Consider the following 15416-nt stretch of genomic DNA (forward strand, 5'->3'; position numbering starts at 1 on the left):
CAAAACTTAATAGGAGCATGATTCCTAATTCAGCCAGCTTCTGGAACAGTATTTGCCGTAACAGGGGTTCGATGAATGCTGCTGAACTCAGGAATGAGCCCTGGGTAATCCTTTCTTAAACTCCCCTACAAAAGTAGATTCCAGAGTCTCTGTTGCCATCTGCCGGCAATACCCCACTGACAAAACCTCCCGTGACATGATTTCCGAGAAGGCCGTCTTCTACAGTTAATTACTTCCTCACTCTGTAGGAAGCATTAATGATTTCATCATTCGTGATTACTAAACATACTTTTTAAAAATCACACAGAACTCACGTTACTTCTAAATTTTTTCAGCTTCTTGAGACAATTAGCTGGCAGTGCGAGTACCAAAAATAGCCAGCCTACATTTTTTTTTTTTTTTGAAGGCTTATATAGGTGGAGTCTCCTCTATTGACAGACTTTTTCTCCCACAGGAAGCAAAACATATAAAACTTATCTTTTTTCTACTATTTCCCCTCTCGTAATCTTCCCCACTTAAAAAAATGTTAAATGAATCATGGAAATGATTAGTTATTTGCACCCACAAAGTACCGGATATTGCTGGTGTCCCCCTCATATCTCCCTGGCATTTCTCATTTCTGAGTACACAAAAACCCAAGCTCTAATTATCACATCTTTGTCTCAGAGCTCCCTTTGGCCACATGTATGACAGGCTGAAGGTGCCATGGAAATACTGCATCCCCCTAAACTGAAAGCAGCCCTCAACCAGTGACAGGTGAGAGTTGGCATATAAATACAATTATGGGGTGAATTGTATCCCTCAAAATTTATATTTTGGAGCCTTAAGCCCCCCTCCCCTCCCCCACCCCCCCACTCCCCCCCCACCCCCCCACCCCCTACTTGAATGTGACCTTATTTGGAACGCGCCTTTATTTGGAGATAGGATCTTTCAGTAATCAAGTTAAAATGAGGTCATGAGGGTGGGTCCTAATCCAATAAGACAAGTGTCCTTATACAAAGGTGGAAAATGGACACACAAACATGCATAGAGGTAAGACGACCATCTACTGAGCAAGGAGAGAGGCCTAGAACAGCTCCTTCCTACACAGCCTTTAGAAGGAGTCAACTCTGCCAACACCTTGATTTTGGACTTCTCCCCTCCACAACTGTGAGACAACACCGTTCTGTTGTTTAAGCCAGCCAGTGTGCGGTGCCCTATTACAGCAGCTTTAGCAAATACGAATGCTCAGCTCCCTCACATCTGGGGTGGATTAATACTGCGATCTGATCTGTGTTCTGCGCCTCTGCCCAAAGTTCCCCATAAGATTCGGCTCCAGTTGCCCACAGTGATAAGTAACTTTCTTATCAACTTCCTTGATAACCTTGTATTTATTCATTTCTTTCTCTTCCCTTTTTCGGTTCCCATTTCACTACTAGTGTTCTCTGGACACACCTCTTAAATGAACTGCTTGATCTCAAGTCCTGGTCTCCAAGCCCCCTTGAGGAGCCTAGACTAAGACAGTATCAGAAATGGTACTCAGATGTCAGGATGGGACTCTGGAATTAGACTGCTTCCCAGCCATATGGTAACAAGGATCTCACTGCTTACAGAAATAGAACAATCGGTAACCTCCAAGCTGAAGCATCACAATGATTGGAGGCCTCATCTGTGGTGACTTAGGGCAGGACTCAGTAGGACAGTCTTATAGAACATTCCTGACATTTGAGAGATATGGGCCAAATTTAGTTATAAGGACCATAGAGTGGGTTGGTCGTCAACTGCTGTTGGTGTACCAAAGAAGATTACAAGCTCAGATCACTAGGGACTAAGAAAGCCAGAAAGCCTCCATGGTAACATTGACAGAGATGCATTTTGTCAAAGTTATAAAGGAAACATAAACATGAACGTTATTACCATTTTATCCTGAGTTAGATCCCCTGAGTCAGGTACAGGGGGCATTCTGGAACATGTGGGGTACATTGTGGAACATGTGGTACATTCTGGAATAGGTGGGGGCAAATCCAGAAGGCCACTACTCAAACAGGCAATGCAGACACCTCCCCCAACTTCCTCTGCTTCACCTATGCCTCTCCTTGCAGCTCATACCCGTGGCCTCAGAGGAGGCTTCCTTCAACCCAGTGGGTGAAGAAGAGCAAAAAAACTCATGCCTGGTTCAAGAATAAATCATCTCTCTATGTTAATTGTTGTTCATCTATATGTGGGCTGCTATGCTACAGCACCACCTAGGATGAAGAGAAGTGCTCCCAGTGGGAAGTGCATCAAGTAACACAGCCGGTCATCAGCCTGATGTGAAGAAGAGAAGGCCAAGGTAACGGCTGGGCAATGGCACATGACTTGACCGATTGACCAAGGAATAGGATCAGAAGACCGAAAACAAAAGAATGGGCAACGAAGTGTGAAATCTTTGTGTCTTACACCAGTGCCCACAAGAAACAACTCATCAAAGGAGGTACAGAGCAACCAAGTGGCAAGGATGACTCATCCAGTGGCATCCAGCGGTCTCTGTCCTTGACCACCCCAGTGCTTCCTCAGTGGACTCCTCAACACAGTAGCCATGGAAGCAAGGATGAAGACTCTACAGCACCCCCCCCCCCCCACTCACCAGGCCTGCTCTAGTGGCTATTGCTAAATGTCTGATCAATTAGCCCCTGAAGCTGAAGGTGAGCCCTTAATATGTTATCATCCCCCAAGGAGACCAACCAGCCACTTGGCGAGAAGTGATTCATTAAGCTTCTTCTACTATAGAAGAAGCAGAGATTCACCTCTACTGGGATTGATTCCAAGAATACATTATTCTTTTCTACTGGGAGTGCCTTGGCCAACACCACTATCCAAAGGCTGAAAGAGTGTCTCATGTATCATTATGAAATTCCACGTAACATTACCTTAGACTGGTGTTTTTCATTACCCTATGGAGCCTTTTAAGACATTTTTTCCTTAATTGCCATGCTCATGAAATTCTAATACCATAGATATACTGCATCTCTGTATATGTGCCATATGTGTGTCTGTGCTTTAAACATAAGAAGAGTAAGAGTTGTTTTGCCCAACAAGAACTGATTTTTGCCCCTTTATGAGAAATTCTGCCCCAACTGAGAATGCATATCTTATAACAAGAGCTTCACTTTACAGTATAGTTGGTACAACAATGGGCAAATGGCCATGGGCTCCACTTTGTCTACTATATACCACATCACCTCGAAACTACTGTCCTGATAGAATGTTGGAATGGCCTTATAAAGTGTGGCAGCTTGAGAATACCTTGCAGGGTTGGGGTGCTGGTCTTAAAGATGAGGTCATATATGGTGCTTTTACGGCTGCAATATGGTAATATATGTTGACTCCACTGGGTGGAAAACAGGCCTGGTAGTGAAGAGGTAAGAGTGGGTAGGTCGCACTGACCCACTTGGGAAATTGGTGCTTCCCATGTGTTTAACTTTAGGCTCTGCTGGACTAGAGCACCTAGCTCTATGTGGTTGCCAGAAGATGCATTAACCGGGGGACATAGAAAGGGTTCCACTAAATGGTGGCTGATGCCTAGTCATGCCAGTAAACCAGCAAGACAAGAAGGGAGTAACTGTCCCAGTAGGAATTGGTGATCATCATGAGGAAAGTAGGGTGGGGGGGAATGTATCTGGAACTCAGGAGGTTCACTGGGGTGCCTCTGGGTATTGCCCTGCCTGTGATAAACACAGCAATTTCAGCAAACAGGGTCTGATAAGAGCCTGACAACCAGGGGCTAAGACCCTTAGGGATGACGATCTGGATTACCCAACCCAGTTGAGCAACCTAGACAAGCAGTAGACTTGCCAAGTGTGAAGGGAATCTAGAATGTGTGGTATTAATTTGCTAGGGCTGCCATATCAAAATACCAGAGACTGGGTGGCTTAAACAATAGAAATTAATTTTCTGGCAGTTCTGGAAGCTGGCAGTCCAAGATGAAGGTGCTGGCAGGGTTGGTTTCCTCTGAGGTCTCTCTCCTCAGCTTGCAGGTGGCTGTCCTCTTGTTTTTCACAAGGTCATCCTTTGGGCCCACTCACCCATGGTGTCTCTTTCTCTTCTTAGAAAGGCACCAGACTGGATTAGTGCCCCACCCCAGGGATCTCATTTCAACTTAATCCCCTCGTTAAAGGCCCTATCTCCAAACACAGTCACATTCTGAGGTACTAAGGGTTGAGACTTCAACATATAAATTTGGAAGGGGCTGTGGGCAGAATACAATTCACTCCCTAACACGCTGCTAGAGGAAGGAGATGATGAATATCAGTTAGAGACTCAGGACCATCTGTAGCAAGGGACCGTAGCTTGTCCTACTAAACGGCCTAGGGTGTGCGTGCGTGCGTGTGTGTGTGTGTGTGTGTGTGTTGGAAACTGGAACTTAAAGAAGTGATGGCGAGCTGGAGTAAAATCCATGTGGGGCACAGCTGGATCTGAGCCATGCAGGGGTCAGACCCCGTCAGGGCACCATCCACCTCCCTTCAGTACTTACCATTTCCTTAAACGTCAGCCCACTTGCAACTGCCAGGAACTGCCTCTCCCAAGGACTCTCTCAGCATTCGGGATCCCACTCTGCTGGCATTTCCGCATTTCCAGCAGGCCAGAAATGCCAGGGGTTTAATGCCTCCTGGGGGTGGCCCTCAACCAGTGACTGAAGGGAGCCGGGGAATGAATATCACAGCAACATCCTAACTGATGAGCCATCTGTGAGGTGCGTGTGCCACAGTTTCCTACTAGTCCCCGCCAGACTACAGCTCCAGTGCCTGCAGTGCTGTCTTGATAATACATGTTTATTTTGCCTTCCTCCCTTCCTCCCTTCCTTCCTTCCACCCCCTTTACCTCCCCACTCCCATACTGGTGCTTTCTGGGATCCCCCCCCCCCCGAAAAAGTACCTGCACTCAAAGCCTTATCTCAGGGGCTGCTTCTGGTGGAATTCAAATGAAGAAGCCTCCAGTCTTAGGGGTAGATCCTATTTACTAAATTCAACATGTATACTTATTTGACTGGCTTCGCTCCCTTTACACTCCCAACTGGTTGTTTCTCGAGGTATGCTCTCTTTCTAGCCGCTAATTCTTTCATACTCACTACAACGTGTCAGGTGCTGGGGATATAGCAGTCATTGAGGTCACCGTCTAGGAGAGAAGACAGACTCTGAACAATTAATTTCAAGAGTGAACCACGTACTATCAAGTAAAAAAAGGGAGAGGAGAAGGACCCAGCAGTGGGATCCAAGCTAGTCTGGAGGCGGGAGTGATGCTTCCCCAGGCAAGTGACTTTGTCATGAAGGACCAGTAGGAAGTGATGTGGCAGTTCCCCTCCTAACAGTTTGCTCCACTGCCATCGGACAATAGCAAATGTGACGAGGGTCAAACAGCTTGGAAGAGAGGACGTGGTGGACACAAAAAGGCAAAATAAATCCTAAATCTCCAAGGAACCTTTATTTTACTTCATATCAAACTGACAGAGCAATAAAATAAAGTATTTTCAATTCATAAAACACGTTTACAGCGATTGCACTGACCAAAAGAGAGAAAAGTGAAATCCCTGAGGAATTGTGAACAATAAATAAAATACCTAAAAATTAGAATGTTCCGAGCTTGAAGGAAATGTCCTGAGCCTGCTCAATTTGGGGAAGTCAATGGCCCTTTGCAAACTTCAGTTTCTCAAAAGGATATCCAATTGATGCAAGCTTCCTGTCATGAGGAGAAGCTGCCACTTTCAGTAACACCTTAAAGGGTGGGAAATAATCAATCTTGTTTCAATCAATTTGTGCACAGTTCTGAGAAAGCTACTGCATAGAGCAGGAGAAGAAAATATGTGTTACAAGGCCAACAACATACTGAATAAGTACCAATGCTAGTTTAATTTGTCATTAACTAAAATGTACCATTTTCTCATGGCATGTGGATATTACACAAAAGGGACATTGTCTCCCTGCTGTCTGTGGGTAACAAGAAGAAAGACTCAAATACCTGCGAAAGGGTAGGACTGACACTTTAAAAAGTTCTAGGAGCTAGCAAGGGAAAGATTCTCTGTGAAGACCCAGGACTGAGGACTGGCTTTGGAGCTCTCGAATTCTCCTTAGGAATTGAAGTCCAAATACCCTATTGCACTGACTCTAGGATGTACTTCCCCCCCCCCCGCCTCAGTTTAGCAAATCAAATTTAAATGGGCTTAACCATTAACTGTCCCAATTTTCACCCCTTTATGAGTAATTCTGCCCCCACTGAGAATGTCAACTCCCTCACCTAACTTGCTCAGTGGTGTGTAAAATAATGGCCATGCTTTATAATCAGCGACTTCTTAGATTAAATTAAATATGGTGCTCTAGAAGTTCAGGACACACAGGGACTCCCATAAAAATAAATCTGACATTTAAACCCTGGTTATTTTCCCAACTGGAAAGACGCCGGCAAAAAACATTCGGCGTCTGAAATTTCAACACAAGCACCAATGGCCTGAGGAAGGATCAGTCAGAATGGTAACGTGAGGTGAGCTTACACTCCAGTTTGGATTCTGTCCCTAATCAGTAAGAAAATTGATTTCACAGTTCTGGGCCCCATTTCCTCATCCGTAAAACGAGAAAGTATAATTAGATGGCCTCCAAGTCTTCCAGCCAAAAAGGAAGGTGATTTGAAATGGTGCACCACCGAGGGCACGTGCTGCTGTGAACATTCTATAGCCAAGCTGCCCCCGGAGCCAAAGAAGCCCCTCCAGGTTCATGGCTCATACCCCTCTGCAGCCACCTCTGCCCCCCCACAACAAGAGTCAGGGCTCCAAATCCAGAGACCTAGGAGATAACACAATTCACTCACAACGTTAGTAACCGCCTAGGAAAGAATGATTCTTCAGTCTGGGGCAATTTGTAAACTTCTTCTAAGAATTTCAGAACTTAACTAGCCTAAGTTGATCTAAATGTCTACAATAAATTTAAAATACAAAAAAAATTACAGCAAGGTTTCACTTGGAAGTTTCACGACTGACACAGTTTGGCTAAGGATTCTGCTGTTCTGAGTGCCTCCTCCCACGCTGTAGAAGCACCGGCCCGAAAAAGGTTTGTTTTCTGAAAGAAAATAACAAAGAAATTTCATCTGAATGAACCATTCACATCAGCTCCTCACTCCTCCCCTTGCCATATTATTCAATGAAAATAAGTATGCTTAGAAAAAAAAAAAAAAGAATAAGTATGCTTGGCCAAAGAGAACACACAGTGAGGAATAAGTGTTTTAAAGTGATGAAAAAATGGACTGTGATGACAACAGCATTGCTTTATGCAAATAATACACATATTTATATTTTTGATGCTCAGAAGTTATAATCTGTCCCTAAACATGTCAGAAATAAAAACAAGCATAGCAGCTACATCAACAATGCCAAACAAACCACAAATTCCTATGCCTTCCTATTTAAATTCCTACACATTCCTATTTCATTTCCAAAGGCTCAAACTACTTTAAATGTCATAATACATTGCTCAGCTAAGTCATTAACTAAGATAGACTTCCTTCTGTAAAATTCTCTTCAACTCCATCAATGATACATGTGTATGTTGAGTCCTGTTCCCCGAGCTTCCACATACTAATGAACCCCATGAAATGACAGAGCTCACGTGTGTTGGCATTAGCATCTTGCACTGAAGCAACGGGTTCTTGAACTCAGAGGAACTAGAGTTGCTGGGTCAAAGGTTACTATTAAGCAACTAGAATGTGTGCTTTATGCAAATAAGGGAGGGTGGGAAAGTAGGAGGTTAAAATAAAACTCAAACTCTCGGAGCTGCCAGCGGCCTACCTGCAGCCATCACCTCCATGGTGTTGTTCCAGAGGGCGGATTTCGCCTTGGAGTCCCAAGTCACTGATCCCCATGTCCCTTTCTACCTCTAATATGGGCCATGCCTCTTTTCATGAGAAAAAGGGAGCCTTATGAAATGAAGAAATGATGACCAATTTGTTTGTAGGTCAGAAAGTTATGTACAGTTAGCAGCTGAGGTATTTAAGCTCTTTCATTTCCATTATCTTTCACAGCAAAGTTGCTTAGATATTAAACACATTTATTAAGCAATTTAAGGACTTATGTTTAAATATAAACACACACTGGCTGATCATTTCTACCCAATCAAAACAACATGGCTTCCATCCCGTCTAGCTAATGGGCTACAAGTCACAAAGTGGGTGTTTCTGGAGGACTGAAGACAAGCAGTGTTTGATGTGCTCACTTGAAGAACTTTTCAGTGTTATAGAGCACTGAAGGAAAGGCACCATGGAGCACCATTAAAACCCATTTGGGGGGCACCTAGATGGCTCAATCAGTCAAGCATCGACTTTGGCTCAGGTTGTGATCTCATGGTTTGTGAGTTTGAGCCTCACATCGGGCTCTGCGCTGTCAGCACAGAGCCTGCTTGGGATTCTCTCCCTCTCGCTCTCTGCCTCTCCCCCATCATTCTCTCTCTCAAAAATAAATAAACATTAAGAAATAAAACTTGTTTTTTTTCCTAAGTGGCAGTAACAGCAAACCAGGAAGGGTGGGAGAGAGGCTGGCACAGTTCCTGAATCCGCCCCCACTCCTGTCGCCCCTGGGAACATCAGGAGTGTGCAAAAGGATCAACTCTTCAAAACTGTCTTTTATTAAAGAAGTAACAAAGTTTCACTGTAGGCAAACTGGAAAACATAAGTAAACAAAAAGAAAAACTACTACTTGCTTGGGAATGTATCCTTTCAAGCTTTTTCTTTGCTCATCTATACGGATATTGTCATGCCCCAAGACACACCCGTTTGGGTTAAAACATTTATACTTTATAGAGTTCCATTTAGTATTGCTGTTTTGGACTCGGAGGCATTCACTCACATTTGTGAAGGCAAAGATGGACCTGGGACACGTTGCAAGCACCTGAGAGTCAGAGACAAGCACCATCTCATAGTTTTGCTCTAGGAATCCCTGGGGTTTGCTAGCTTGGAGTAGTAATGATCTGATACCAGATGACCCCTCCAACGCCCTTTGTGTGACAGGGGAGTGTGACAGTGTTTGCCTCATTGTCACTGACTTCTTTTTACTTGACTTTTCCCCTTTGGGGGATGGGGGAGCACACGAAAGGCTAAATTAAACAGTGAGGATCATGGGCATTGTGTGAGCGTTGTGTGTGCGGTGTATTATAAGTGCGGGTGCGTTGTAGCCACAAAGAGCTTAACTAGAGCAGCAAATGAGTTGCAGAATAATTAACAAAGGAAAAATCTCCTCATTCAAGTAGGTATGGCATGGGCTCCAGTCCCCTTGCAATTGTGGAACCCAGAGAGGCCATTCCGCAGGATCACGTGCATCCACGGCATGGGTCAGCCTGAGGCAAGGCCTTGCTGCCTGCAGTGGTGTCGTAAAGAAGCTTCAGAGACTTCAAAAACACAATCAATAGTCTAAATGCAACTTGAAAATTATGTGAAAATTAAAGGTTCTTACCACTGATGTTACTGATAGATCAGACTGTAGTCATCAACCAAAGAATAATCAGGGTTATCTGCAAAGGGCAGAACAGAGCAACATTAAGCTAATACTGCTTCATGGTAAGATTCTTAGCCCTTTTCAAATCAAGACATTCCACTTAAAGATTCTACTGACTGCCCTTCTGTAAAAAGAAAACATATCCGGCGACGAAACCTACCCATGAAAATCAGGACTACACATAGAAGATTCACGCATACATTCTGGAAATCACTACCACGATTTCATTGCCCTTTTTCATCCATGTGCAGATAGCGGCACCTAGAGTAAAGCCATCTTCAAGGCTTAGCTTAGATTTCAAGCTAAGACATAGACAAAAATCAGTCCCACATTATCAGGTGGTAATTGTTTTATAAAAATAAAATAACGGGAACACCTAGGTGGCTCAGTCAAGCACACAACTTTGGCTCAGGTCATGATCCCCCAGTTCATGAGTTTGAAACCTACATCGGGCTCTCTGCTCTAAGCGCAGAGCCTGCTTCAGATCCTCTGTCTCCCTCTCTCTCTCTGCATCTCCCCCACTCACACTCTCTCATTCTCAAAAATAAATAAACATTTAAAGTAAAATAACTTAAATCCTTATATTTTTCAAAGATATTATTATAATTTCAGGTCCTAAACTTCTTTTCAGTCACTGAAGTTTCAGTAAACCATGATATGCAGCATAAGTTCCCTCTTCCCTTGAACATAGGTAAGTATACCTTTCTTTTCCTCAAAAAAATAGATATTTGTTGAGCACCTCCTATGTGCTCAGGACTGTGTTAAGTGCTATGAGTGATACAGGAGAAAACCAATTATCCACCTTCAAGGATCTTATAATTATCCAAGGAATAAAACTAACAACAATGACAACAAAAAAGCTAAAATGTGTGGTTGTCCTAGAGGTGTCATAGGAGTTCTGATAGGATTTAAAAAGAGACCAAGTCATGAGTGACAGACCCAGTTATGGCCAGTATGCAGATATATACTATTAGGTTATGTGTTTCTAGACATAACTTCTATCAGTTACGTTTCTGTGTAATCCAAAGGAAACTATACTTTGCTTCTCTTATGGTCCAAGTTGAAATAATCTCTTAGGTAAGACTGCCTTATAATAAGTTTCTTTTGGTACTCCAGGAACTGAATTCTCTTTGACAGGCAATAAAGTAGACCCCTAATTACCAAAGTCTATTCTTTGACAAACAGTATTACATCAAGATCCTGATACAGGCTCGTTCTCTTGAGAATTTATTTCTATTTATTCCCTTCTTTCCCTTTATTTCAACATTCTAGCTACTCAACCTTAAAGAGAACCTGACATGAGTATTTTGAAAGGTCTTTCTTGACATCATACCTGGTAAACTTTTAGGAACTGGGAGAGGTCCTCTCCTGTAAGAGATGAAAACCAAAGTCTTTCAGATAAGTTCTCGTTAGTTTGTAATTTTTGTCTTCACACCCCAATCATACTGCAAGCTAATCAGATCTGGTTTCTGTTCTGAAGAGTCAAGAAAAGTTCAGATGAAGCAAAAGCCGGGCAACACTGACGTACCGGAATCTAGGCTGCCAGCATTCTATTGTGCTGGTGAGCAGGACAGCAGGATGCACAGGACTCAGGAAGCCCAGAGCCCCGTCCCAGCACCCCAAACAGGCAGGAGGAAAGTCTCTACTGTGGAGCATGTGGTTTCCTGACCTCCTGGTCCCTCAACATCTCCACACGTAAAATGGAGAATCCAAGCAATTTCCACCTCACTGCGAGGATTAAATGAGCTCATTCACATGACCTGTTCTGAATGGCACCTGGTGTTCTTAAATACTGATGATGACCATGCAATCCTCCCTCAAATACTCCCTTCTCTTTAAAAACTGGAATGGAAATTCAACAGCTTAGATTTCAAGTTGACTGTGCGGGAAACAGAAGTTTCTTTTCTCTCAGGTAAAGCAGGGGTGGCAAACTCTTTCTGCAAAGGGACAGTAAATGACGTAGGCTCTGCTGGCCACTAAGGCAGCTCTGTCACAACTCTGCCAACTCTAATGCAAAAGTAGCCGCGGAAAAAATGTAAATGGATGAGCATGATCAGGTCCCAATAAAACTTTATATGAACACTGACACATGAACTTCATATCATTTCCATGTGTCACAAAATAGTATCCTTTTCTTCTTTTTTCAGCCAGTTATAAAAACCATTCTTTACTCTTGGGTCCTACCAAAACAGGTAGGTCAGTTGACTCACAGGGGGACAGAGTTCTGCTTTCTACAAGCTCTACGAAAAGTATAGGATTCATGCGTGAATCATAATAATCACACTCAAGCATAATATGGTCCTCCTTAAACTATGACTGGTAAAATCCACTTAACATTTGTCCTAAAAATGCTACTTCTACTCCTGAAATCATTGTTTCACTATATGCTGACTAATTTGGATGTAAATTTTAAAAAAATAAAAAATAAAATTTAAAAAAAAAACGCTAATTCTCCAAATCTAGCAACCTCACTTAAGCAAATGCAGGGGTAGATGTGTTCCAATATCTCTTAGAACACTAATGATAACAACACTTATTAAAAGTATTTTTCTTCGGGGGGCCTGGGTGGCTCAGTCAGTTAACTGTCCAGCTTCGGCTCAGGTCATGATGTCACAGTTTGTGAGTTTGAGCCCCACATCGGGCTCTGTGCTGACAACTCAGAGCCTGGAGCCTGCTTTGAATTCTGTGGCTCCTTCTCTCTCTGCCCTTCCCCTGCTCACATTCTGTCTCTCTCTCTCTCTCTCTCTCTCAAAAATAAATAAACATTAAAAAAAATTTTTTTAAGTATTTTTCTTCATGTGAAAGGTAGGTGGTTATTACCTTGGTAAGTTGGGCCCTGGAGCCTTTCCCTGTGGGGCTGTATTCTTCTGGGGGCAGTAGAAATTCTCATACACAATGGGTGCTAGGGAAATTAAGAAACAAAATATTAAGATGCTGGTGTCTCCCATTCTCAATGACATGTGCACAAAAGACTAGCAGAATTGCTTAAATAAATGCCCCGCCCCACCACTCCATTCACCTGGTGGAGTCTGTCCAGTTTTTTGTTGGTTCACAAAGTACTCAATGTCCTTCTCAATGCTGCATGCCTCTAAGCTCTTACGGACTTCTTCATACATCTGACAAAAAGAAGACAAATCAAGCGTAGAGGTATGTCTGTGAATAATTGTGACACAGCTTATTAAAACAGGTTTGATGAATGGCTGGCTCTTCCAAATTTTGTTTTGAAAAGAAAAAGAGACATTCCTAAGTCCCAGATTCATATAAAGGGATTTCTCTGGTGCATATCTGCTATTAAAATTGTTTTAAAGATGACAAGAAATGTTATCTCTGTGACTGCATAAAAACCTTCACAGAAAGATTTGTCTTTAACACTGACGGGACAAAGAAAATAGATACTAAGACCAAAGCCACACACAAAATGCAAAGATGAATTAACTTGGAAAAAAGCTCTTCTAGTCAATTCTACAGGTTTTCTAGGTGTTTGATTTTTCTCCTAAAGTGAATGTCCCATCCAAGTGAGGGTGGCTATTTCTTAGCAAAGAAGGTTGTGATAATTTGATTCTAATCCCTCTTGAGGTCTGGAAACCCCATGAGGGTTTCTGTGCACAACTTAAACCCGGATGTTGGCTGTGGGAATGCTGCTGAAGTAAATCTTGAGCCCTGGCATGATCATTAGCCCAGGCATGGGTCAGTCTCCTAGTGCTTGGTGGTGTCCTGGAGTGACCCTTTGCTATGACATCTCTGTCTTCCATAAACTAAACTACATTTGGGTCTCCCTTTTCCGCTCTCCTGCCCTGTGAATTCCTTAAAGAGAAAGTCATGGTGGCAAAGCAGATTTGGAGTCAGGCAGTTAGGTGTTTATTTGGGTCTTTCTATCAGCTCACTGTGTGGCCTCGGGCAAGTCACTGTACCTCTCTGGGCCTCAAATGAGGAGGGTGCACTAATAAATGCCTATGGTTCCTCCCACTCTCATGAATCCTCCATGGATGCTTCTGACTTACCTCATCACTTGTGACACATTGTTGTGACAGCTGATTCATGTGTAACCACAACGCATTCCGAAAGAAGTTTATTCGTTCACATTCTTGAGCTTCGAACATCTGCGGAAACATAACTACATGTCCGTACATATACAGAGAAGGGAGACATTTGTCTAGACTGGCTATGACTTAAGAAACAGTGTCAACGCTCATTATCTGTAAGCTTATTGTCCCATTTAGGATATTCCCTGCTACCAAGGAAACTCATAAACTCTTACCGCAGGCAAAGAATGCAAATAGTATTCTAATATGGTATTGACACAAACAGGATTGGATATAGTTCTGAAGGTAAGAGGTAATGATGAGCCCAGATGCCAAGGGTCTAACCTGAATTCCAGCTAACATTTCCGACTGCCTGGTGGGCATCTCCACGTGGGCAGCTTGCCAGAGCCTCACATTCAAATTCCCCTATGACTGAATATTGGCAAGATGATTATAATCACTGAAGTTCACGAGAACGTGGGGGAACCCGCACTTGTCCTCCAACTCTGTTTATGTTTGAAGGTTTCTTTAGCTAAAAAAAGTTTTTTAAGAAGTCACTTCCTGAACAATAGCTTCTTGGACATAAGCAAGTATCAACTTTCGGAAAATCAAGCTATTATTCTATAAAGGGGATGCTATTCAACAGTGGATGTTATATATTAATGTACTTTTTAAAGGTTGAATATAACACTATTACATTTTAAAACTTTTTATCATGTAGAACTTCAAACATAGATAAGAACAGAGAAAATAGTATAATGAATGCACATGTACCCTTCACCAGCTTGAACATGTATCAATTCACAACCAATTCTGTTTTATTATATCCCTACCAACTCATCTACTCCCTAGGATATTTTGAAGCAAATACATTATTTTAATTGGAAACCTTTTAGTATTTAGTATTTAGCATACTTGGTATATATGTAGTGTTTATTATATTTTGTATTTATGTAGCATATAAACAGTAGATTTGATGTGATTTTTATTATAGAATACTTCGCATGGACAGAATCATAGAGAGCAATATAATGAATACATACATATTGACCACCTCGCTTGGTCAACAAGTTTGGCCATATTTGCCTCAGATTCTGTTTAAGCTCCTTGTGTGCTTTCTCCAAACTCGATCCCCTTCTTCCTTCCCCACAGATAACCATTGTCCTAAACTTTATCATTCCTATGCAGGCTTTTCTAATATTTGTGTGTCTATAAAATGCATATGATACTGCTCTGCATGTTTTTAAACCTTAAAAAGGGGGACTTATTCTAGGTTTTTCCATGAGAGTGTGGAGTCACAGAAGTAAAGCAGAAAAGAGTGTTTTAGGAAGGGGATAGTGACCCACAGTGTTAGATAGTAGACACAAGCCAAATAAGATCAGGAACTGCAAAGGCCTGCTGGACCTCACACCCCAGAGATGTCTGGTTCCTCAGCGAGCAGCAGCAGGGGTGACAAACCCCAGATGCAGCAGGCTGGGACAGGCAGGGGCAATGAGCCTGTGAAGACAACTCCTTCAGGAAGCCTGGCTGTGAAGAGAGGAGAGGGCAGCAGACAGGAAGCAACAGCCAGTGCCAGTAGGTTGTAACACCAAGAATGAGCTGAGTTGTCCAAACAATGGTATAAAAAGTTCACACTGAAGGGAGCTTTGCACAGGCATGAGGGAAAGACAGCTGGATGATGGGATCTTGAGCCCAGATGGCAGGATAGGATCTTGATAAGGCAGGGGCAGCCCCTTTTCAACTAACAGGAGAAAAGGAGGGGAGGGGGGTGTAGATCAGTGATTCTCAGGCTTGAATTTGCGTAAGAAGCACCAGGGGAGTTATAAACAGTACTGCACCTAGGTCCAGAGTTGGTCTGAGAATTTGCATCTCTATCAAATTCCCAGATGATACTGATGCTACACGTC

The 15416-nt window shown here is 42.9% G+C and overlaps 1 protein-coding gene across 1 annotated transcript in view; it reads right to left on the minus strand.

The window, feature by feature from the left end:
* Positions 1-5417: 5417 nt before the first annotated feature.
* Positions 5418-15416, minus strand: part of PSTPIP2 (proline-serine-threonine phosphatase interacting protein 2) — a 77407-nt gene continuing 67408 nt past the window's right edge. Inside the window, exons 10-15 of the mRNA XM_053902658.1 lie at positions 13489-13587; positions 12507-12603; positions 12308-12389; positions 10821-10855; positions 9446-9503; positions 5418-7064 (exon numbers count right to left, since the gene is read on the minus strand). Coding sequence (XP_053758633.1) covers positions 9454-9503; positions 10821-10855; positions 12308-12389; positions 12507-12603; positions 13489-13587 — 363 coding nt within the window. The 3' untranslated portion in view covers positions 5418-7064; positions 9446-9453. The remainder of the gene's footprint in view (positions 7065-9445; positions 9504-10820; positions 10856-12307; positions 12390-12506; positions 12604-13488; positions 13588-15416) is intronic.

Source organism: Panthera pardus, unplaced genomic scaffold, assembly GCF_024362965.1.
Source record: "Panthera pardus isolate Hobbes unplaced genomic scaffold, ASM2436296v1 HiC_scaffold_15, whole genome shotgun sequence".
NCBI classification, from domain to species: domain Eukaryota; kingdom Metazoa; phylum Chordata; class Mammalia; order Carnivora; family Felidae; genus Panthera; species Panthera pardus.